Source organism: Phyllobates terribilis, unplaced genomic scaffold, assembly GCF_046119375.1.
Source record: "Phyllobates terribilis strain yellow unplaced genomic scaffold, ASM4611937v1 Scaffold_8__6_contigs__length_399053987, whole genome shotgun sequence".
Taxonomy (NCBI): domain Eukaryota; kingdom Metazoa; phylum Chordata; class Amphibia; order Anura; family Dendrobatidae; genus Phyllobates; species Phyllobates terribilis.
Genome location: NW_027362768.1, coordinates 366,548,885 through 366,574,442, shown reverse-complemented (window position 1 = coordinate 366,574,442; position 25,558 = coordinate 366,548,885). Strand labels below are relative to the sequence as shown.

Sequence of the window (25,558 nt, the reverse complement as noted above, 5' to 3'; positions counted from 1 at the left end):
AGATTAACCCTTGTGTTTCCGGCAGGATTTCTCCAGGACTAATGAGCAATGAGAGCGACCAGATTACTTATTTAATCTTTGCTGTTCCTTATGGGGTTTCCGGCCTTAGCAACTTATTCGTTTTTATGATGAAAAGTTGTGCTCTTTAATAATATACTTTCTGTATTAATTACCCACAGATTTCAGGATCTCTGCTTGCAGTCATTGAACGGTGGGTGCAGAAATTGTTTACAACCAGAAGTTAAAAGTCTTTCAGATGCCAAAATAGAGACGCAGGCGGCCATTAATTCATAACTGGGGTCTCGCCCCCAGACCCATAAAATATAAAAGCTTCCTCATATCGATTGCTGTCAATATGGATGTATAGGAAAAGCAGCGCCACCTAGTGTCAGTGATAATAAACAGCTGCATCAAGCGTCACCAATAGACGGAAGAAAAATGCATATTGGTACAAGCCGTATACATAGTCCCTTCTCCACCTAATGGTCAGGCAGAGACCCCCGAATCGCTCTGCCCGGTCATGGGACCAGTTGTTACAGCAGCACAGTCCTCTCTCTTCCCCCTCCTCCAACATACCTGCCCATATTACCGAATTTGCCAGAACCGTCCCAACTTTTCAGATGCAATCTCAGCAAATTCGGATCTGTCCTGTGCCAAAAAAAAAAGGGTTTCGGTTCTGGGGAGATTTCTGTGTGGGACCGGGTCATAGACCAACAGTAATATTGGCAAATATGCTGCGCTCCCCTCTATAATCAGTGCAGGGAGGAAAGGCTCTAGACCACCAGGTATGCTGACATTAACCCCTTCACTGCTCTAGACCACCAGGGATGCTGACATTAACCCCTTCACTGCTCTAGACCACCAGGTATGCTGACATTAACCCCTTCACTGCTCTAGACCACCAGGGATGCTGACATTAACCCCTCCACTGCTCTAGACCACCAGGGATGCTGACATTAACCCCTTCACTGCTCTAGACCACCAGGGATGCTGACATTAACCCCTTCACTGCTCTAGACCACCAGGGATGCTGACATTAACCCCTTCACTGCTCTAGACCACCAGGGATGCTGACATTAACCCCTTCACCGCCTTGGACCATGAGATGTCCTGACATTAACCCTGGCGGCCTATGATCACCAGAGATGCTGCCGCTACCATCTTTACTGCAGCGGGCTCAGAAGATGAACCCTTCGTTGACTGTGACCATCAATCCTGCTCTATTTTCGCTGCTTTTGTTTCTGCAGTTTTGCAGTGGTTTTTTTTTCTCCTTTTTTATACATTTTTAGTGCAGATTTCAAGCAGCTTTTTTTTTTTTTTACCGAGTGTGTTAGCACAGAAGAGCTGTCATTCTGCACTTAAAAATGTATTTGTTTTTTTCAATCTCCCCATTATAGAAAAAAAAAAAAAAAAGCACAAAAAAAAATGCAATTCAGTTGCGTCTCCAAAACGCATAGTGTGCGATTTTCAGGACATCACATCCAGCTCACTTGAATTGTTAAACACTGCAGATTTTCTGCACAAACCCCCCACAGAGCACTTACGCTACGTGGGAACATGGCCCCAACGTGCAAAACCCGGCTGCTCTGTAGCTCATGTCGGGCCTCAGCGCATTAATATCTAGTCGATGTGGTTCTGTATTTCCCGGATTTCAGTTCCCAGTTACTAGATTCTCGTTGCATTATTGGAGGCACAAGCTTGATCTAAGGCCAACAAGACTTTTGCTTCTGGATACACAAGATTCCTGTGATACGTGGCACCACGATGCGAGCGGGGAGATCCTTTATAAGTACTTTGTCAACACGGAATGACTGCTCACACCAAGCATAGGCGCTCGGTGCATCATGTCGGGGCAAACACTTAACTACACCTTCCCATCTGCTTGTTTTCCTCCTTCTCTGGCTCTATATAGTCAGAGCTGTCAATCAAATAATGGGGGGAGGGGGGTGGAGATAAAGTAAACAAGCAGGTGGGAAGGTGGAGTTGTTTGGCCACACCCTGGTGCACCGAACACCTGTGCTTGGTTTGTACAGTCATTCTGTGCAGACCGACTCCATTTACATATTCTTAAGTGAACAGCAGTTTTACATTGAACTTGAACCTGCAACTTTCCACCAGCTGCCTATAGAAGTCTATGGAGAGGAATGAGCCAGAGATTCAGCCTTCATGGACCAGACTTAATTTTCCAGATTGAGAATTAGGAGATATCACATCACCTTGACTTCTTTCTCATGTTCCTGACACCATTTTTTTGACGTGTATATTAGGTCGGTGAGGGGGTGAAGGTATGTGACACATCCATGTTACCCAGCAGAACCTTACTCCATCGCACTAACTCCGTCTTCTTCCCTTAGGGTGTCCTGGTGCCATCTCTTGCCCAGGTGACGCCCATGCACCCTGCCATCAACAAGGTGAATGCATAGGAGTCACCTTGGTCCATTGCACCATGGTCTAGGTCTGATACTCATGAGCCCATTACAGACAAGTGGGGGGCACCGAGGGGTGGCGTCTATACAGCCAGGCAGCGATGCTCCAGGGTGCACTGACCTCCATCACAGCCAGTAGTCATTTTTAGGAATGGGTGATACTCTGGCTCTTCTGAAGATAGACAGGGTGACTTTTGCTCGCTACCAAATATCCTTCTTTAGCCCATTATCTGTGGGTGGCAACCGCTGCACCCCAGGTACATCCGAACACACAGAGGGCCAAAATGAAAAACTTGGGACAAAGTTGCGGGCCAACCAGTCTACAAAATAATGCGCCCCCGCATAGTCCCCCATGGGGAATGGGCCCCCCCATACAGAATGATGCCCCCCCCCCCCATACAGAATGATGCTCCCCCCCCATAGTCCTCCATGCGGAATGATGGGCTTCCCCCATAGTCCTCCATGCAGCATGATGGCCCCCCCCTAGTCCTCCATGCGGAATGATGGGCCCCCCCATGCAGAATAATAGCCTCACATTGGCCCGCAGGGTGGTTATATTTGGCCTGCGACCCCAGAACCACCACCCCTAAAAGATCTGCCCTCATCGTCTTGACATCTTAATTTGGCCGTTGTCAGATCCATCACACAGAACTAACCGTTCCTTTACTGCCCAAGATATCGCACCCGACAGGCGCCGTTGTCACGATAAGATCCATGTCAATCCCTTCAGAAACAAAAATAATTCCCAGTCTATATTGAGGCACCAGTGCAAGAAAAAAAAAAAAAAGAAGACCATATAGAAAGTCATAAAAAATGATGGTCAATGTTTGACACCCACCTTAGTGTTTTGTTTTTTTTTTGTACCATTTTTATTATTTTTTTAATTTTTTTTTTACAGAATGCATTAACTGTTTTATTTTTTTCCATAAGTAAAAATACATATATTAACAGAAAACGTAAAATAGAAATCTAAAAGTAATTTACATAAATCAACACTCCACAATATTTGGGCTGCAGCTTAATAATAACTTAATACAGAAAGAAAAAAAAAAAAAAAGGGTTCGTCTTGAAATGTCGCAGTATACGGTGTGAACGGAATGATGGCGCGACGCCGGCGGTAACACGTGGGGGGTAAAATAAATACTCTGGTCAGCGGATACGTATGATAACTGCAGAACGAAAAGGTGGAGAATATCAGGAACAAAAACAACACGAATGCTCCATAGCGAGGTCCTTAAAAGGGACACTTCACGCTGAACTAATACAGTGTTGTGTCTGGCGCGGGACCTGAGGGGAAAGCGAATGACGCCGACTCTTCTTAAGGAGTTTCCCCAAAAATTAAAAGTTCTCTCCTATCCCCGGGACGACTTATTGATCACTGGGAGTCCAAAGTCTCGGATCGTAAGAACAAGGCTACGTCTGATCTCCATGCATTGACTACGAGACTGACCGTAATGGCTTGGCTGGTAATGAATGGAGCGCAACCTCCTCTGGATCACTAGGTCATCCCATATACTAGGATTACTTATTCTTGTGGATGCCCCTTTAAATACCCATCAAGCTTCGCCCTCTCAGTTTTACCTAGACGTTACAAACCCACCGAGACCACCAATATTGCCCGTCTAATAAGTCCGGGTGAATTTGGCAGCTGTAGTTGTAGCGTTGCCCCAACTTCGGGGATCTGTAATATTAGTCGGGTCGGCCCTAATCGCAAAGTTTTCTCCAGGTGATGGAGGAATACAAACATTTTTGAAAATTCCCTGTCCGCCGAAATTCATTCACGAAGGCTCGGACTTCTCGGCCGATGTCGCTCTCCGTTACGGGCCGCGACGGTCAGTGAAACAGCCGACGCCGTCGAGTATGTGGCAAGTTCCCCGCCGACTATTGACAGTGAAAGAAAATCCAGAAAAAGTGAGAATTTAGCCTCAAGAGTGTGGAAAGGTGGATGAACCCAACGCCCCGTGTCCAAGTGACTCATTAATTACTGAAGTGGAGAAGAATTCCAGTGATGACAAAAAAAAACTAAAAGTTTCTCAAAAACATTCATTACAGGCCAGGGACATTTTTTTTTCCCTACACATATTTTGGGCTAAAAATATTTAAAAAACAAATAAATAAATCTGGCACCGTTTGTCTTCTATTTCATTTTTTAAACTTTTTTTCCTTCATTTTTTACTTTATTTTTCCATCCCCGTGATCCTGCAATTGTTTGATCTTAGAATATTGCAGTGTATAGGAGAAATCACAATCTCCTAGGCCGGGGCTTCACGGGAGGACCAAGATGGCGGCTGCGGGCAGTAGTGGGTGGAACAATTGTGCCAGGTACTCTCGCCATTTAAATGACGTTTTTTAGATTGATGGCAGCATTTAAATGGTTAAACAGTAGCAATCGGAGCGCGCTGCAGTTAGGCAAATGCTGGTTGCGTTATACAGCCGGCACCAGCCTCTTATAAATGTTTCACATGACGTCTTATGTGGGAAAGGAGTTAAAAGTCCACCTTTATGGTCTTTTTTTTTTACTTAAATGCGTGTATTTCAGACCAAAAATAGTTTTTGGAATTGGGTTCCATTAAAACTTTTGCGCCGTTTGCCTCCTATAGTCTCGCTGCTGCACTGTCGAATGCAGGCTGCAGAATGAGCTAACAGAGAATCTGTCAGTGAGCTCGTTCTGACTTTATAATTCTTTTCTTCTGCGCTCCTCTCATCACATCAAAGTTCAGCTCCACTTTGTTGTCATCTGCGGCCATAAAATAGCAAGGAGGCGTTTAGTAAAAAAACACAGATTAAGGAAATAAAATCTTCCCTGTCATGACCAAGCTCACTGATGGACCTCAGTTAACTCGTTCTGCAGAGAAAAATAATGTGCCTATAAAGCCAAAACGGTGCAAATCAATTTAACTAAGAAAAAAAATATTAGAGTCCGTCTCTGGCGCAGCTACTGTCTGTGCTCGCCCACGATGGCAAAAGGAAAAAAAACAAAACACTGTATGGAAAGCATAGAAAAAATCTATATATATTCACAACGGAAGGTATAAAGGGATTCATAAATGCTCAGACCCATAAGGGGGTACGATCTGCCCCACCTGGACGTACAGCGGTTGAGGCCCAAGGGGTCATTTTTTTGGGGGGACTCGAAGCAATGATCATCCTGGCTGAAGCCTCAATATTCGACTTAAAAAGGGTGATCCCACTTAGGATATGTGTATGAAGGGAATAGGATTGGACAGGGATACAGAGGCCACCTTTAGGCTTAGTCACTTAATCCTAAACAACCCCTTTAAAAGGTGGAATTTCAGATATTAATGGCCTAATATCACTGGGAAATGTGATCAATATCAGATCGCTGGGAGTCCGACAGCCTCCATCGATGAGCTGTAACAAAGTCCCGCGCCTGTCAAGTGTACTGAGCCGTACATCCGGCCGCCGAGGTGGCTGAACATGACTGATAAGTGGGGTCCCGGGTTGTCAGATCCTAACCGATCAGATACTAATGACCAATCATAACATAGTCATCCCAAAGAACCCCCCTAAAAATTACAAAAGCTCCTAACCAGGGCTGTGGAGTCAGTAAGCCAAACCTCCGACTCAGGACTCCTCAATTTCCATGCCACCGACTCCGACTCCCTCATACACGGCTCATGTTTAAGTGATAAATTCACTGTAGCACAGATTCATCTCATCTAAAAGTCTAGACCCTTAGATCAGGAATAGGACATTTCATAACTTTCCCAAATTCCTATGAAAAAATATTCCCCACAAACTGCATTGAACTACTGTACCCAATTTATTATATATTTTAGGAGTCTGTCCATTTTATACCGACTCCACAGCCCTGCTATTAAGTCTTATGGGTTTTGACTCCACATTACTCGTCAATATTTCAAACTCTCGCTGCAGCAATTCAAGTAGCTCCGGCAAAACAAAAAAACAGAAGAAAAACACAACATCTTTAGGCCTAAATGTCTGTATAATAAAAAATTATTTGTACAACAGTCCCTTAGCCAGATAGATCGAAACAATACAGAGAAGCAGAATCACAGTGCGTATGATACCTTAGGAAATAGGTCTTAACTATTGCACAAAATATACATATTTGCCATGTATCAAAAAGACGGAATGTCCGTGACAGAGGTTCAACCCTCCCCTTCCGAAACATTTCTTACAAGACATGGCCGAGTGTTCGGTAGCGTTGCGCGTTAAGTATACTGTAAAAAATAAAGTGACGGAAAGAAAAAATGGGCACGGAAAAAAAAAAAAAAAAAAAAAAAAAAGAGGAAGGGCCCCAAATTATCAGCAGCTTTTATTTGTGGAAATCGTAATACATCTGTTCTCAGCTCCCAACATTCGGAAGTGTGAAGAAAAGAGGGGGAAAAAAAAAAAAAAAAAAGTTTGGAGGGCAATTTATTGGAGGCCGACGAACAAAGGCTGGATTCGGAGAACCGGGGAAAGGTTCATCCGTAGCATTTGCTGCGCTTTCCTTCTGACTTCTTCATCTGAAGACTTTTTATCTATTTTAATGACGGTTGACTTGAGCAAGTTGTATTTGTCCTTATCGAACGGAGACCTTCTCACCAAAGGAAGTGTGATCTGTATCCTCTTCTTCACCGGCGTCCCCTCGGAGAACTCACTGAGTTTACGTTTTTTACCCCTGTCCCCCCCAGTTTGCGGTTTTCCTTCTCTGTTGGTGCCGTCCATCTGCAGTTTAGCGTTGTGTTTCGCTTGGGCCATACCATTGCAATGCGGGTGAGAATGTACCAAGAATCGCCCGTTCAAAATCTCAAAGGCCTTGCAGGCGTCATTCTCCTTTAAAATTTTGCCGCTTATCCCGTTCAAGACCACCCCGTTCAGAGTGGAGGGGTCTTTGATAAGGGCCGGGTAGGCTTTATTGTTCTTCCCCTTGGCGTTTTGCTTGGATGCAGTCACCAGGGGCTGTTCCTTAAAGCTTGCCAAAGAAGAGGCAGTGCTTTTAAAGGGCACCAACGCTTCTAAAACCACAGATAGCTTCATGGAGGGAAAGGCTCCGGGGTACACGTCGGATGGAAACTTGACGCTGGAGCCTCTTGTCTTCGCGGAGTCAGATTGCTTTAGCGAAGTCAATAGTAAGTTCGTTGAGTTTTTAGTTGGGGATTTGCTGGAAAGTTTTGCAGAAATGTCTACTCTTGGGTTCGCCGGTTTGCCAGTCTGGTTTTTGGAGTGAGATCTAGACTGTGCAGAAGTGTTTTTTGCAGGACATTTAGGTCCGGCCGTTGTTGGTGGCAGAGGCGGTGGTGTGTCCGCTGTGATTGAGTTGTACCCATACACCTCTTTGCTGCTCAGGATAGTGGGCTGGTGGCCTTCTTCTCTGAGGCCTTGGAGAAAAGTCACCAGCTGCGTCTCGGTGTCCGTCAGGTCTTTCGACATCGGGTTGAAGACTCTCAAAGCTTCCTCAAAGGCACTCTTCCCCGCGGAGGAGAGCCGTGACCACGAATGCACAGCCTTCTCTTCCATTGGACTCTTCTCAACGTTCATGGCATTAGGTAGAAGAGCGTCGGCTTTCACTTTTACTGAAACGAGAGACATAAAATTAGTCTCAAAAGCTTTAAAGGATTACCGATCAATCAAAGGAGCACCCGCATGGCCCTGATTTAAAGGAGACATATGCCACAATTTCTTCTCATGTTGGAAACTTCTTGCCTACCTTGCATGGAGAAGACTTCATAGATTTCTATCGGCAGCAAATTACATCTTACTAAAACTCTGAGCTTACTAGACTAAATCTAGTTAGCTTGTGGCTTTGTACAAGGCATGGGTTGCAGGAAAACGTACTTTGCTGCCCATAATAGTCTATGAGGCCATAGTCAAATTACATTTATTCAGTTTCTAAAAGGTCTTAATTACTAATAATATTCACAGAATTGGTACAATAGACTCGCAAAAGGTCTCTCTGGTGTTACATACACACACACACACAGCTGAAGCCAGAAGTTTCCATACATTATATAAAAAGACACATCTGCAGGTTTTTCTCAATATCTGACATGAAATCAGAATAAACCTTTCCCGTTTTAGGTCAATTAGGATTACCAAAATTTATAATATTTGCCAAATGACAGAATAATGAGAGAGAGAATGTTTTAAGGCATTTTTTATTACTTACTGCAAAGTCAAACATTTACATACACTAAGATTACTATGCCTTTAAACAACTCTGGACTGCCCATATGATTATGTCATGTGTTTGGAAGCTTCTGGTAGTTTTTTTTTTTGCAACATCTGAGTTAATTAGCAACACACCTGTGGATGTATTTTAATGCACACCTGAAACACACTGCTCTTTGTGTAGCATCATGGGAAAGTAAAGAAATCAGCAAAGATATCAGGAAGAGAATTGTGGACTTGTACAAGTCTGGCTCATCCTTGGGTACAATTTGAAAATACCGGAAAAGTGCCTTGTTCATCTGTACAAACAATTATACGCAAGTACAGTGGGTACGGAAAGTATTCAGACCCCTTTACATTTTTCACTCTGTTTCATAGCAGCCATTTGGTAAATTCTAAAAAGTTCATTTTTTTTCTCTCATTAAAGTACACTCTGCACCCCATCTTGACTGAAAAAAAAAAACAAATGTAGAAATTTTTGCAAATTTATTAAAGAAAAACTGAAATATCACATGGTCATAAGTATTCAGACCCTTTGCTCAGTATTGAGTAGAAGCACCTTTTGAGCTAGGACAGCCATGAGTCTTCTTGGGAATGATGCAACAAGTTTTTCACACCTGGATTTGGGGTTCCTCTGCCATTCTTCCTTGCAGATCCTCTCCAGTTCCGTCAGGTTGGATGGTGAACGTTGGTGGACAGCCATTTTCAGGTCTCTCCAGAGATGCTCAATTGGGTTTAGGTCAGGGCTCTGGTGGGCCAGTCAAGAATGGTCACAGAGTTGTTCTGCAGCCACTCCTTTGTTATTTTAGCTGTGTGCTTAGGGTCATTGTCCTGTTGCAAGGTGAACCTTCGGCCAAGTCTGAGGTCCAGAGCACTTTGGAAGAGGTTTTCATCCAGGATATCTCTGTACTTGGCCGTATTCCTGTTTCCTTCAATTGCAACCAGTCGTCCTGTCCCTGCAGCTGAAAAACACCCCCATAGCATGATGCTGCCACCACCATGTTTCACTGTTGGGATTGTATTGGGCATGTGATGAGCAGTGCCTGGTTTTCTCCACACATACCGCTTAGAACTTTTTGGTGATAATTCTATCTTTGTGTCATCAGACCAGAGAATCTTATTTTTCATAGTCTGGGAGTCCTTCATGTGTTTTTGAGCAAACTCTATGCGGGCTTTCATATGTCTTGCACTGAGGAGAAGCTTCCGTCGGGCCACTCTGCCATAAAGGCCCAACTGGCGGATGGCTGCAGTGATAGTTGACTTTGTGGAACTTTCTCCCATCTCCTTATTGCATCTCTGGAGCTCAGCCACAGTGATCTTGGGGTTCTTCTTTACCTTTCTCACCAAGGCTCTTCTCCCACGATTGCTCAGTTTGGCTGGACTGCCAGGTCTAGGAAGACTTCTGGTGGTCCAAAACTTCTTCCATTTAAGGATTATGGAGGCCACTGTGCTCTTAGGAACCTTGAGTAATGCAGAAATTCTTTTGTAACCTTGGCCAGATCTGTGCCTTGCCGCCACAATTCTGTCTCTGAGCTCCTTGGGCAGTCCCTTTGAGCTCATGATTCTCATTTGGTCTGACATGCACTGTGAGCAGTGAGGTCTTATATAGACAGGTGTGTGCCTTTCCAAATCAAGTACTATCAGTTTAATTAAACACAGCTGAACTCCAATGAAGGAGAAGAGCCATCTCAAGGAGGATCACAAGGAAATGGACAGCCTGTGACTTAAATATGAGTGTCTGAGCAAAGGGTCTGAATACTTATGACCATGTGATATTTCATTTTTTCTTTAATAAATTTGCAAAAACTTCTATGTTTGTTTTCAGTCAAGATGGGGTGCAGAGTGTACTTTAATGAGAAAAAAAAATGAACTTTTTAGAATTTACCAAATGGCTGCAAAGAAACAAAGAGTAAAAATTTTAAAGGGGTCTGAATACTTTTTGTACCCACTGTACAAACAAGATGAGAATGTCCAGCCATCACACCGCTCAGGAAGGAGACGGGTTCTGTGTCCCAGAGATGAACGTGCTTTAGTCCGACATGTGCATATCAACCCAAGGACAAAAGCAAAAGACCTTGTGAAGAGGATGGTGGAAGCTGGTAAGATTGTGTCAATAACCACAGTGAAACGAGTACTGTATCAACATGAGCTGAAAGGCCACTCTGCCAAGAAAAAAAAAACGCCAGATTAATGTTTGCAAATGCACACAGGAACAAAGAACTTAGTTTTTGGAGACATGCCCTGTGGTCTGATAAAATTAAAATTGAACTTTTTGGGCATAGTGACCATCGCTACATTTGGAGTAAAAAGGGAGAAGCTTGGAAACCTAAGAGCACCATCCCAACTGTAAAACACGGGGGTGGCAGCATCATGTTGTGGGGGTGTGTTGCTGCAGGAGGGACTGGTGCACTTCACAAAATAGATGGCATCATGAGAAAAGAAGATTATGTGGCAATACTGAAGCAACATCTCAAGGGACATCAGCCAGGAAGTTAAAGCTTGGGAGGAAATGGATCTTCCAAATGGACAATGACCCAAAGCATACAGTGGCCATCACAAAGCCCTGATCTCAATCCTATTGAAAATTTATGGGCAAAGCTGAAAAGGCTGCGAGCAAGATGACCTACAAACCTGGATCAGTGACACCAGTTTTGTCAGGAGGAATCGGCCCAAATTGCGACCAACTATTGTGAGAAGATGTGGAAGGAAATCCCAAACGTATGACCCAAGTCATTCAGTTTAAGGGCAATGGTACCAAATACTAATGAAATGTATGGAAACTTTTGACTTTGCAGTAAGTAATAAAAATGCCTTAAAACATTCTCGCTCTCTCATTATTCTGGCATTTGGCAAAAATTAAAAATTATGGTAATCCTAATTCACCTAAAACGGGAAAGGTATGGACCATCAGGAATGGAAATGCCCAGATTCTATAACAGAAACAAGTCACCAATCCTGCATTTATCACCCACTCCTGAGAAAAAATACTGACATAATACTGACCAAATATTGATAGTGGGGCAGTGGCGTTAGGGAACAAAAAGGATTGGGCATGTCAATTTATCATGCGCTGCTCATTTTGAACAGAAGCCAATGTGCAGATAACAGCAATATTTAGTGCAGCCCTATCTCGCAATCCATACAAGTGCATTGAATATAAAATAAATAAATAAAATTATATATTACAATACAGTATACGGGAAATATTGTTGCATGGTCTCAGTCAAAATTTGAGATACCTTTATCGTTAAAAGTGATGCCCACTTCTTTGCCCTCTAAGCGCTCGGGGGATTGACAAATCGCTCCTGGTGCTGCGACAAAGAAAGTGACCCCTATGTCTCTCTCATTTGCTCGTCGCGAGTTATGATCACATCGTTCACACCAGGGGTCTCAAGCTAGGTCGAGTAAATGGGCTGCACACAGGAAAAACACAAAAAAACATGATGTCGCCAGGCCACATTTTTTTGCAGGACGTGATTTTTTTTTCTATGCAACTTTGGGATCACGTCCCTCCATTTTTTGCGCGTCTGTGTAATGAAAATTCTACATTTTTGGAGCATTTTATTTATGGTAGTTTTATAGTTTGGGTAGTCCCGGACGCGGCGATACCAAACGTTTTTTGTTTACTCTTTTTTTCCACAAAAAAAACAAACAGGTGTCTTAGTAAAATATTATTTTTTTACATAGTCCTATTTTTTACGCACTTACATAGCGCCATTAATTCCACTGCTCTTTACAGACATTATTGTCACTGTCCCCATTGGGGCTCAATCTACATCAGCATGTCCTTGGAGTGGCACCTTAACTTTTACTTGTCTCATGTAATATCCTGCCATACTTCTGTAGTCAGTTTTACACCGACGCTTCGCTCCTTAGACCCGGCTTAGCGCAGGGCCTTACCAGCCACCGTAGCTGGCTGACCTGAAGGCCATTACTTGGGTCTTGGGGTGCGATGGCAAATATCAGTGAGGTGCGGATAGGCTTAAAGAGGGGGCTCCAAGTATCTAAGAAGTTAAACGGCTGCAATTGGTGCAAATACCAATCGAGTCAGCTCCGGTACACAGCCGACACCCGCCATCATCACATCATACATGTGCGGCGGTTTGCAGGAAGTCTCCTCTTGCTGCGCTGTACATTTGCAGATATCAGGAAAGGGTTCAGAAAATATCTTCCTGTCCATCTTCCCCGACCACCAGCGTCTAAACCCCTTTAGCTATGGAGAATCCAGATGACGATATGATAATGAATCCTCTGGGTAACCTCAAAGCCGTCAGTGGAGTCCAACAGAGTAAACTCTCACCCCAGACTTGACACAAGGCCTCTATCTCTACTCCAATATTTACTGCTTGCCCAATGTGGGGGGGGTGGGGGGTGGGTGGACATTTAAAAGGGGCCTCTCACTACAATGGGGACGACATTCATACTTGTGCAACATGTGACTTTTCCAGATGTCCTCATAATTTTTCTTGAGGGTAGAGGGTGCGTTTTGCTGGAGATTTTAACTATTTCCGATTGTCGCACACAGTGCACCATATCCATTACCGCCTTCCTGACATCCAGTGAGCGCGTATAATGAGGCTGTGCTATACAGTGGGCAGCAACGGAAAAAAAAAAAAAAAAAAAAGTATTGGTCTCGAGAAATGGTGACTTTCTTTTTATCCACTGAAATAAAAAAGCAAAGTTAAAAGAAACCTCTATACAAGTTTCACAAAAATTTCCCATGGCTGGAAGGGGTTAAGAGGTCCCTTAAGTGCATTACAGCTGCGCTCACAATCTGCAATGTAGGAACTTCTCCGATGCGGCACTGAACTGACCCAACGCTCCAGTTTAATCCCATCTGGTTTTCCTATGAACCGTCTACTTTCCAGTTTGCATGATGCCCTAAAAATACCGCCTTGCTATCGGAGCCCAAACCAGAGAGGCAAGATCCCCCCCCCCGAGCACACATTACATAGGATCTTAGAAAACGCCTCTGCGTCCAGTCCAACGTCACCCCGTTACAGAAGTGCCCGGACAATCTGCATCTATATTGTTCTCTGTTATCAGCCATTTCACATAGGGGAGATGTTAAGCAATGGTCAAAAATGAGAATTTAAAAAAAAAGTCTCTAACCCCCTTAAATCACTTTTATCTCCAGCAACGGCAACCATCACTAAAGGCGGCAGATAAGTGGAATGACCGTCAGCTGGACAGACGGCCGATGTCGTCGCAGGAAGCTGGTGATCTACCCCGCAATGATCCTATGTCTGTAGCCATACACACCCCCCCCCCATATCTTACCTGAGGAGTCGATAATCACGCTGAACAGTGGGATCTACCTGACTAATAGTAAATACCGCCCTATGACAGTCACACCCGCCCCTTTAATTAAGATGATGGGATAATGATGTGATTGCTTCCGAAAGTGAACCATCCAGTCCAGTCGTCCCGATCCCCTCCCCCACTGACTTCCTGTTCTGGCCACTTCTCCCTATTATTAGTTAAAAAAAACTTACAAAGAATTGCAAAACTTTGCTTAATAATACTTCACTATAAGAAATGGAGGAGCCAGCGGACTGACAACAGCTCTGGTATAGAGGCAGGTTGTCAGCTCCACTACCCCAGCAATAATGAGCAGAATCTTGGATGGACGCCAGCATTTCCGCAGGACACTGGTCAGCATCTGGAGGATATTTCCTGAGCTGACGATTGTGGATGGACGCCCAGGGGTGCCCCCTCCCGCCCGCAAACTCCCCCTCCCAGCCCGCCCACAAACTCCCCCTCCCAGCCCGCCCACAAACTCCCCCTCCCAGCCCCCCCCCCCCCCAGAACATCCCGCCCACAATCTCCCCCTCCCAGCCCCCCCCCGGAACGTCCCGCCCAGGAACTCCCAGCCCCCCGGAACGAAGTCCCGCTCAGGAACTCTCCCAGCCCCCCCCCTGCCCCGAACGTCACACCCAGGGGGCGTCTTATTCATCCTTAAAAATCTAAAAACAGGACGAGGCTCCAGAACTGATCACTTCTCCAGTTCTCAAGGTCCAACAGATGCAAGGACACAGCCGGACCCCTCAGTAAGTCGCCATAAATCAATGCTGAGAGGGTGGAGGGGGCATCAGGATTCAGAGTCGTTTTCACGAGTCAGATCAGTCACCGGTGTAACCACCATCGGTATATCCTAAGAGCAACATCTCCATCCGAAACGCTCAGGACTCCAGGGCAGAACTGGAGGGGCAACAGGAGCCGAGTGTTCAGGCGTCTGCTGCCTCCAAAAATTTTGGGTCATTTACTACGTAAATTTATGGAAGTTTCAACCCCCTACAAGACACATTGGGTGTAGGTGTGTGGAGCAGCAGCGATTGGAGTTTGCTTCAGGTTGCTGCTGTTTAACCCTTTCAATGCCGCCAAGTCTGTTGAAGGGTTGACATGAAAGTTGGGGGGGGGGGGGGCTGCTGAACACCCCCGGTCGCTGCCATCATGTCCTCCTGAGAATTTACAGGCTGAGACATAAGAGATCGTGATTTGTGCTCTACAGAAGGCCTAAAAAATACTGTTTCGGTGATAAAAAAAAGTTTTTACATTTAAAATAAAAAAAATATTTTTTAAATTATTCAAATCAGCCCTTCTCTGCACAAAAGTAAACACTTGGTATCGTCATGTCTATCAAAGTATAAAGTTATCTAATCCATACAGTGCATATTGTATAGGGGGAGGGGAAGAAAATATTGAAAATCCAATATTTGCCATCGAAATGTTGTAGGTAACTCAAAATGGTACAAATTAAAGCTGCACAAAAATCAGCGCTCTGAGATCAATGTAAAAATAGAATGAGGCTCAGAAAACAACAGGGTTTTTTTTTTTTTTTTTTTTTTTTTACAAAAGGTCAGAAATTCTTTTACCAAAAACTATCACCACAAAATGACCCATTGGCAAAATTTGTTTTTTTGGGTCGCATGTGTTTCTTAAAAACAAAAATAGCATTTTTTTATTATTTTTTTTCCATATAACAATCTGTATTAAAAAATAACAATTTTGACACCGAGAAACAGGGGATATTTTAGATTCTGACTTCCTTTTGTTTCAGAAAACACACAAACATTAAGCAGCAACGGTCCGACCCTGACCCGTGTATTCTACTGAAGCTTCTAATGAGCGTGTGCAAAAGTAATTGTACAGGAGGAGGAGGTGAGCTGTGACACCACCTACTGTGAATGGTGGATCCTGTGTTATCTGCTGTATATAGAGGTGTTATCAGTCATTGTACAGGAGGAGGTGGTGAGCTGTGACATCACCTATTGTGAATGGTGAATTTTGTGTTATCACAGCTGGTACAATCCTGTCTCTGATAAGAAAAAGTGCTGAAAACTCAGCTGTTATCAGTGCTGGTGGTCGCCGGCCAGAATGGGAGGCGGATGTGCAGTACACCGCGGCGGCCACTACCACTTGACTGCAGAGCCCCGCAGGTGAGCACTTCCGGCCGATCATACATTGATGCCCTATCCTACGGACAGGGCATCAATGTAAAAGTAGTGGACAACTTAATACTAAGGAAATCCAAAAAACATGACCTGTAGGTGGGCCTTGAGGACTGTAGTTGGGGAACTCTGCTTTAAGCCACTGAAATGAGACTGACCTGGAGAGTCGAATCATCAGGTCATAGAATTAAACCCCAAAAACAGGGAATTTGGTTTTGTTTGTTTTTTTTCCATTTCACCACATTTGGATTTTTTCCCATTTTTCGGTACTTTATTTGGTAAAGTGAACGGTGTCCTTTAAAAGAACAACTCGTTCCACAAAAAAAAAAAAAACACGCTCTCGTACATCGATGGGGAAATGATAATGCTCTGGCTCCTGGAAGAAAGGGGAGGAAGAAGAAAGGTACAAAGAGTTGGGTGAATTGGATTAAAGAGATTTAAAGGGGTTGCCAAGCCCCCCAATACACCTATATTTCACCAGCCTCTCTCAGTCACTGATTGGCTGCAGCGGTCACGTTGGTTTTCACCAGTATAGACAGTAGATAGCGACTGGCGGGGTCGGTCAAAGCCTTTAATTTTTGGGCGGCATTAAAAATGGCTGCCAAAGATGGTCGACAACAGGGAATGATACCAATGGACGAAGATCATATTGGACAATGGCGCCCCCAGTGGTGACCTGAGGGAGGGGTCCTTTAGGGAATAGCCATTTGGGCTGGAGTCCCCCTTTAGACACAATGATGAGACCCTGGAGCAGATAATGGAGGAAGGACTGCCAGTACGGCATTATGTGAGGTAGACATGACAGGCGGCCGCTGTCTGGGGGGAGGGAGGCGGCTCCTGATGATCCGGTATGGGGGGAGGGGACGCGTCCCCGGTCGCCGCCTCATCCCCTCTCCTACCTGCTCTGTCTCCGCCGCCGCTCTCGTCTCCGCCTCCTCCTCTGTTCCAGACCCGTCTGCTGCTCCCCCTGGTGACACCCCAGCACGGCCTCCACCGCTCCACACAAAAAAAAAATGGCCGCCCCGCTGAGCGCCGGAAATGCCGTTTCGCTTCCGCCCGAGCCTATGCCGCCCCCCAACGTCTATGGCGGGTAACAACGCCTCCCAGTGTAGAGCGGGCGGTGAGCGCCACCTGCTGGACGAGCCCGGGACTGGCGCGCCGCACACGGACAACGCCCCGCCCACACTGCGCCAGGGGGATGGGGAGGATTGGAGTTGTAGTACATAAAGGAGCCGCCATGGATGATAATAGCCAAAAATGGCTTCTATATAAGGGGAAGGAGCAGCAAGATCACACTAGGGATAGTAGGTGTCAAGCTGAAGGGTGGGGGGGTCCTACAATATTACAGGCACCTTGTCTGGGGAATTCTCAATGCCCCTCCCCCATCTCTGCTGCAGACAGTGGAGGGGAACCAGCACAAGGGTATAAGTGCCAGCCATGGCCCCCATAACAGTGCTGGCCGCAGAACCCCCCCCATAACAGAGCTGACCGCAGAGCCCCCCCCCATAACAGCTGCCCGCAGAGCCCCCCCTCCATAACAGAGCTGGCCGCAGAGCCCCCCCCCATAACAGAGCTGGCCGCAGAGCCCCCCCCCCATAACAGTGCTGGCCGCAGAGCCCCCCCCCCCATAACAGTGCTGGCCGCAGAGCCCCCCCCCCATAACAGAGCTGGCCGCAGAACCCCCCCCCATAACAGAGCTGACCGCAGAGCCCCCCCCCATAACAGAGCTGGCCGCAGAGCCCCCCCCATAACATAGCTGGCCGCAGAACCCCCCCCCCATAACAGAGCTGACCGCAGAGCCCCCCCCCCATAACAGCTGCCCGCAGAGCCCCCCCTCCATAACAGAGCTGGCCGCAGAGCCCCCCCCCATAACAGAGCTGGCCGCAGAGCCCCCCCCCCCCATAACAGTGCTGGCCGCAGAGCCCCCCCCATAACAGTGCTGGCTGCTGCACCCCCCACAACCATGCCAGCCGCAGCACCCCCATAACACTGCCACAGAGCCCCCCCCCTTAACATAGCTGGCCGCAGAACCCCCCCCATAACAGAGCTGACCGCAGAGCCCCCCCCCATAACAGCTGCCCGCAGAGCCCCCCCTCCATAACAGAGCTGGCCGCAGAGCCCCCCCCCCCATAACAGAGCTGGCCGCAGAGCCCCCCCCCCATAACAGTGCTGGCCGCAGAGCCCCCCCCCCCATAACAGTGCTGGCCGCAGAGCCCCCCCCCCATAACAGAGCTGGCTGCAGAACCCCCCCCCCATAACAGAGCTGACCGCAGAGCCCCCCCCCCATAACAGAGCTGGCCGCAGAGCCCCCCCCATAACATAGCTGGCCGCAGAACCCCCCCCCATAACAGAGCTGACCGCAGAGCCCCCCCCCCATAACAGCTGCCCGCAGAGCCCCCCCTCCATAACAGTGCTGGCCGCAGAGCCCCCCCCCCATAACAGTGCTGGCCGCAGAGCCCCCCCCCCATAACAGAGCTGGCTGCAGAACCCCCCCCCCATAACAGAGCTGACCGCAGAGCCCCCCCCCCATAACAGAGCTGGCCGCAGAGCCCCCCCCATAACATAGCTGGCCGCAGAACCCCCCCCCATAACAGAGCTGACCGCAGAGCCCCCCCCCATAACAGCTGCCCGCAGAGCCCCCCCTCCATAACAGAGCTGGCCGCAGAGCCCCCCCCCCATAACAGAGCTGGCCGCAGAGCCCCCCCCCCCATAACAGTGCTGGCCGCAGAGCCCCCCCCATAACAGTGCTGGCTGCTGCACCCCCCACAACCATGCCAGCCGCAGCACCCCCATAACACTGCCAGAAAAGGAACCCCCCATAACATTGCCAACTGCAGCGCCCCCCCATAACAATGCTGGCTGCAGAGCCCCCCATAACAGTGCCGACTGCTGCGCCCCACCCATAACAGAGCTGGCCACTGCACCCCCAATAACAGAGCTAACCTCAGTGCCCCCCATAACAAAGCCAGCTACAGAAAACCCAATAATATAGCCAACCACTGAGCCCCCCGTAGCAGAGGTGGAGCAAAACACCCCACTTAATAGTACTGGCTTGAGCACCCCCAAAACAGTTCTGGCCACAGAGACCCCCATAACAGTGCAGGCTGCAGAGCCCCCCATTACAGCACCAACCACAGCAGCCCATAACAGTACTGGCCGCAGCGCCCCAAAACAGTGGCACTCCGCCATAACAGTGCCAGCTTTGGTGTATACTCAACATGCAGGAACTTGAGACCCCATCATATAACAATGGGGTCTGCCTGGCATCACTTGTACGAAGGATCCGGCAGATCCTCGTTACGAATGGGAACCATCACATTTTAGCCCCTGTAACAGCACTATCCACGCTGCCCCATAACAGCATTATCTACTATATAATCGGCTTATCCCGTCTGTCTGTCCGTCCAGGAAATCCCGCGTCGCTGATTGGTCCGGCCGCGGCCAATCAGCGATGTAGGATTTCAGAACAAGATGGCGGCCGTTATCGGCTCATCTTCCGCACGGAGGTCAGTGGCGATGCAGCCGGGAGTGGACCGGTGCTAGCCGCTCATCTCCCGGCTGCTCGCAGCAGAAGTACCCGCACAGGCAGCGCCGCTCCCTGGTCCATACTAACACGGGCCGCGACCAATCAGCGATATTGGCGCGAAATTTAAAACACCGCTTCTGTGATTGGTCGCGATGTAAGCGGAAGCAAGAGCCGGCTGCAGCCGGGGGAATTATGTGCTGGCTGTGCGTGGTCAGCGATGTCGTCACAAGCAGTATTGACAACATGACGTAATCACAAAATTCATTAGGGGCCCCGGGGGGATACATTGGGGGGTTAATTTAAAGTAGTGCACAACCCATTTAAACACTGCTTCGCTGATTAGTCGCGCCCGGTCGGCCGCATACATATTCTAGAATACCCGATGCGTTAGAATCGGGCCACCATCTAGTTCCCAATAAGTGTGACGGCAACAGGACCCCAACACATTGACAGCAACAAAGACCATAAGAGTTCCTGATTTCAGTGCCCCCATAATACTGACAGCAACAAAGGCCTTATAAAAGTGATCAAAACAACATGGCTGCAATTTGAATTTTCTTTTTACTGCGAAATCGCAACGCTGTAATAGTTGTGCGACACCAATTTTTTGGTCACGTGAGTGGTCTGAGCCTCGATGTCACGCGACCAAATTCAGCACATTGTCCCCATAAAATGAGCTGTTTACAGGCTACTGTTTATGTTCTGGCGGCCATTTTGCAAAAGTGACATCCCAGTATGGCAGCACTTTCTGTTATCTCTTTTTCCATGAACATCTCGGAAAACTGATGGTAAAGCTGTCACTTTAGTATTGATTAGCCATGAGAATGACAGCAGTGGATTTATAAGGGACTAATTGAAAAGTGAGATCCAATATGGCTGCACTTCCTGTTGACACTTTCCCAAAATGGCCGCCACAACAAAAACAGAAACATGCCAATATCTCTGTAACTAAGCAAAACATGACGACCAAACTTTGGCTTTTGCTCTGACTCCTAATTTACAAAATGTATTGCCATTTTTTTTTTTTTTTACATTCTGACTGGAAAATCCTTCTCAAAGCTGAAGATGGCCGCCCATAATTTACCTCAGAAAATCAATGCGGATATGACCACTAGTTTATTACTATGGACCCTTGTGGTCAGTGATAAATAACGACAACCACTGTGCATTTGAAAATAGATGTCTAGCGGGACAATTTTTTTAAATATTTTTTACATTTTTGATAAAATGTAGTTTCCGCTGTGGAGTTGTGCGGATTACACGCCAGGAAGATGAATCCATTTGAAAGAAAATGGCTGCAGGAGGATTACTGTGAGGAGAATAGATGTGGAGTCTGCCCTTTTATATACTCAAGATATAAACACGTCTCGCTGAGGATTTTCGCGGCGTAAGCCGTAATAAGCGGCTGGTTTAGCAAATAAAATTGACATTAAAATTCTTTGGATTGTATTATGTTTGCTGGGATAAATCAGGTTACGTCCCGCTGACGCGGTGGTCATAGTTGTTTTAGAAATAATTTCTTACGTGGATGTCAGAAAGCAAAGCGGTCATAAAAATGGGGAGAGGGGGCAGCGGCAGACTTATGTGCTGCCCTCCAGGAGCATATGGTCCTTTGCCGATAGACTCACAGAGGGTCTTTGGTCTATCCCGTGCAAAAAAAAAAGGAGAATAAATCACCTCATTGAATTAAAAAAACATGTCCGCTTCCTTCCCTATAACAGCGCCACACCTGTCAACAGGTTGTCTGTGGTATAGCAGCAGTTCAGCCCCATTTACTTCAATAGAGCTGAGTTGCCATACCAGAGACAACTCACAAACCAAAAAAAACTCACCCAAATAATTGGGCTCAAGAATTAAGAGTACGCCAAATTCGTTGAGATTAATTAATTAGATCACCTTTTATATGCCGTGGGCCACACCACATTTCTGTCGTGATTTACGCCATTTTTGCAACATTTCAAACAGTTTTACTCCAGAATTTTGGTGAATTTGATGGATGGGGTTTTTTTAAGAGTTTTTTTTTCTTGTTTTGGTGTGGATTTTTTAGCCAGAAAAGAAATAACATTTTTACTGTCTAAAAAATCCACACAAAAAAACAAAAACATTTTTTGGTGGGGTTTTTCCACTTTTTTTTTTTGTTTACGTCAATTTCTCTGCTTCCATTGATTCAGAAGTCACTTTTTTTTAAGCAGAAACACCTCAAGAACTGACGTTGCTTTTTTTTTTTTTTTTTACGAGTGGAAAAAAAAATCTATAAAAACCTATATGGGTGTTTTCTCGTTGAGATGAATAGGAAGCTTATTAAAGTGGATTTTTTATGTGGATTTTGGAGCCAATCGACTCCACAATTCACTTAAAAAAAACAAACAAACTCTGAACACATATTAATGGGGTTGTCCGAAATTTTTTTTTTTTTCAGGCATGGAACGTGATAAAAACAATGGCGTGCATATTTTCCTGCTCCCCTGCAGATGCTGCAGCCTGTGACTGGCTGCATTGGTCAGAGAAACAGCCGATGACACACTCTTAAAGTAACCTGGCCGCTGCAGCCAATCACAGACAGCAGTGGTCCTCTGCTTCCGAACTGAACACGCATTGGTTCTGGAGACGGCGCAGGGTAGCTATTATACCGCCATATACTACTGATTAAGACTGGGTGGGTTTAGTTTGCTCCTCTCTAGGAAAAAGGGGCCATTGGGCATTGCCTGCCAGGCCGCTTGCTGAATTACCTGCCGTAGCTCTCCTCCGGTGATTGACCTCAATCGGTGTCCGCGGGCGCGCGGCATCAAGGGTCGATCATGGATAGGAACCTCCAGATGATCATATATTATTTATAGTGATTATTATATTCAGGATGTTACCTATCTGCAGAATTTCGTCAGATCCGGATACACATTACACCTCTGAGGGACGAGGCGCCAGCTGTGATGTTACCCGCCGGTGGTCGCGCAGCATCTTTACTTGTCAGGATTAATCAGGTTTATCCCCAAGACGAGGCGTGAAGGAAATATAATGCATGTGTGCCGCCGGCGAGGTTGCTCGCAGTCATCTCTACAACACTTTTCCTTACTCCAGAGCAGAACTCACTGTCCAAACAGATCCATCAGATTGCAAGTTCAGACTTCTCGATGAAAGGTGTAGAACGCGACCAGACGTGGCCGATCGCTGGTGCGAATGACGAGAAGGGTGTCGGAAAACTCCATCCGCACGTAGTGAGAACAAGTTAAAGTTTACTGCATTTCCACACAAAAAAAAAAAAAAAAGCTTACAGAAAATTCACTGAGGATTTGCCCTACCGCGATAAATTTGGCAGAGTATCCCTTTAAGAGATTAATGGCCGGCTTGGTGGAGTGTTCATGTGTTCTCTATGAGAAGGTTGGAGTAAGCCGCTACCAGAATCATCTGGAAGTGTAGGTTTGAAGGTTGTGACCCCATGGATTACTGGAGCTGCATTTAAAATTCTGCATACTGCAGAGCTGAAATCTACCGCGGTACTTACAGCCGATATGGGAATTTTTCGACATGGCGCCAGCTCCCTCGTACCTAGTCTGAGCTTATCTTTTCAGCCTTATCGCATCCATGGGTCAACCACACCTTGGGTGTACGGGACAGAGCGGACCAGATCAGCCCTTTAGATATTTGTGTGGCCTATTACCCAATTAACTGTGCCAGTATTACCCACAGATAAAGAACCGCAGGAAATAATAGAACCGGAATTTTGGAGTTTGATCAAAGATTTTTTTTTTTTTTTTTTTTTTTTATGATCTGTCGAATTGTACTATATTTTTTAATAAAAATTGCATGTTTTTATATATACTGTAACTATAGCCGTGTTCTCCATGGAAATTAATGGAAAGACAAACCGAAGGAGAAGGCATGTGGGTGTTCATACCTTCTCCATGGAAACTTATTCATCTACGCCAGAAATGGGAGGAAAGGTTGAGGGTGAAGCTTCTCCCAATTTCTTAACCCACTTTTAAAATTATGGAGGACAGCTCTGGAGCATAAACTTCTGCTGCTAATTTGAGGCAGAGATAGCATCATAGTTTATCTATATCATAGCACGCTGCAAAAATCGTAAATTTAACACCACCCCACCCCACTCACCAAATAACGCCAATGGTTTGACAAACAGCGTTCACATGTTGCGTTTTTCGCAGTAGGACCATTTTTTTTCCAACAACTTTGAAAAATCACAACAAAATAATGTGCTATAGCTGCAACAACAAAAAAAACAAAACACCCTTAATAACCTTAAATATGATGTCAGGGACATTTTATTGCGAACTGGGCCCTTAGCGAATCAATAAAGGTCCAACATTATGGACACTCAAAGATCTTGACCTCTTGGACCCATGATGTGTCGGAAAACTAAGGAAGGAGGAAGGGACTCTCTCTTTAAGGGGTCTCCAAGAAGGACTACAAAGAGCATCTCTTTTGAGACATGAGCAGCCCATTGATTTTATTAATACTTGTGCAATGCTTAATTTTCCCCAGTGGAGGCGCTGCAGGGAAATTAAACACTAGCCCCCATAGATTACAAGATGAAGAAGTGATCATCTTATCATTGACGACCTATGAAGCAAAATTGGCAAACCCATTGAGACCGGCCTACTACCTTATATGTGTGGACACATCCATACTTTCCTCCGAAAGATGATGTTGGGGGAAAGAAGGATTGGGCATGTTGAGTTTTAACATGTCCGATCCTTAGGAGGTCAGACGTAACAGATGTTTGGCAGGTGTATGGGTGGGCTGGACCTGTCCGAAGAACTAGCTATCCAAGATGCATGGACATCTTAATATAAAGGGGTTGTGGAGGAACCCCAATAATGGTAGGGGGAGATATACGACGTGCCTACTTTGGACGCATCATACAATGAGAGCAATCACTGCAGAAGAACATCATGGTCGGAAGAATAGAAGGAACAAGGCGAAGACGAAGACCAGCAACCTGATGGCTCGATACCATCAATATAACGGTGGAGAAGACCCTGGTGGACCTATCTAGGCTGCACAAGATCTTCCTACAGATCCTTCATCCATCAAGTTTCCATGGCTCGAGATCAAGCCTAAGGCTAATAATGTTGGCTATTTTTACGTTTTTGGCTTTGGACAGTGACTTTTTGGTCTCATTCGAGTAGTGCACCATAGGCCAAATTCACATTGGTCATCCATGGGCTAGGTAATCACAGGCCCGACTGCTCTGAGGGTGCAAAAGGCCAGGAAGCCCTGACTACTAGGCCCATTGCATCCTTCTAATTCCCAACTATCTTCACTCAATACCCAACCCAAGTCTAAATTGTTGCACTGGGGCAGCCATCCTCCTCCTGCCCCTCCCCCCATTCCCAGTCTTAGAGGATGCCCTTTTTTTATGCATGACATATACTCCTATGCAAAAAAAAACATTGACACCCCTGGGATATGTGAAATTCTCAATCATACCTCTTCTTCTTTCCGGCAGGGCGAAGGGCGCAATTGCTGAATGCTAATGTGCTGTCAGTTAGGGGATGTATCAAAGGCACAGCCACGGGGTTTCTGGTGAACACGGATAATACTTCTTCCCCTCCCCCACTGCATGCTGCAGTTTTACTCCTCCTCCCCCACACACACAGTGAGCTGTGTCTCCACCGCCTGGAGCAGGCTTTGCCTTATGCGCTGTGGATTGGTGGTTGGATCCTTCCTTTTATTGCACACAAAAAAAAAATAATAAAAAAACAACAAAGAAAAAAAATCCAGATGGATCTTTCGGAGCGATGAGAGTATTTTTCCTCCTTGGGCACGGCTGGTGGATCCATAGAATAGCAGAATATTTGCAGGAAGGCAATAATTAGTGAGAAAAATGTCAATAATTGAAACGTTGTACCCCAATTTTTAATCGCCCCACTTCGACGGTAATCCAAATTTTGCATGGTGCATGCCGAAAATAGGTCAACACCCCATCCAGTATAGAGAAAGGGGTAAGCGAGGCCTCTTGGTCTTGCAATGAAAGCTTGATTCAGTTTAGATAATAGATG

General features: G+C 46.1%; 1 protein-coding gene across 5 annotated transcripts in view; it reads right to left on the bottom strand.

The window, feature by feature from the left end:
• Positions 1-25,140, bottom strand: part of CCDC71 (coiled-coil domain containing 71) — a 36,816-nt gene extending 11,676 nt beyond the window's left edge. The window contains exons 1-3 of one of the 5 annotated variants that reach the window (XM_073644845.1): positions 16,915-17,109; positions 11,804-11,977; positions 6,714-7,969 (exon numbers count right to left, since the gene is read on the bottom strand). In XM_073644845.1, coding sequence (XP_073500946.1) covers positions 6,828-7,934 — 1,107 coding nt within the window. In that variant the 5' untranslated portion in view covers positions 7,935-7,969; positions 11,804-11,977; positions 16,915-17,109 and the 3' untranslated portion in view covers positions 6,714-6,827. Of the gene's footprint in view, positions 1-6,713; positions 7,970-11,803; positions 11,978-16,914; positions 17,110-24,986 lie in introns of those variants that run through there. The other 4 variants (XM_073644847.1, XM_073644844.1, XM_073644851.1 and 1 more) reach the window with 4 other exon arrangements.
• Between the last annotated feature and the right edge of the window lie 418 nt (positions 25,141-25,558).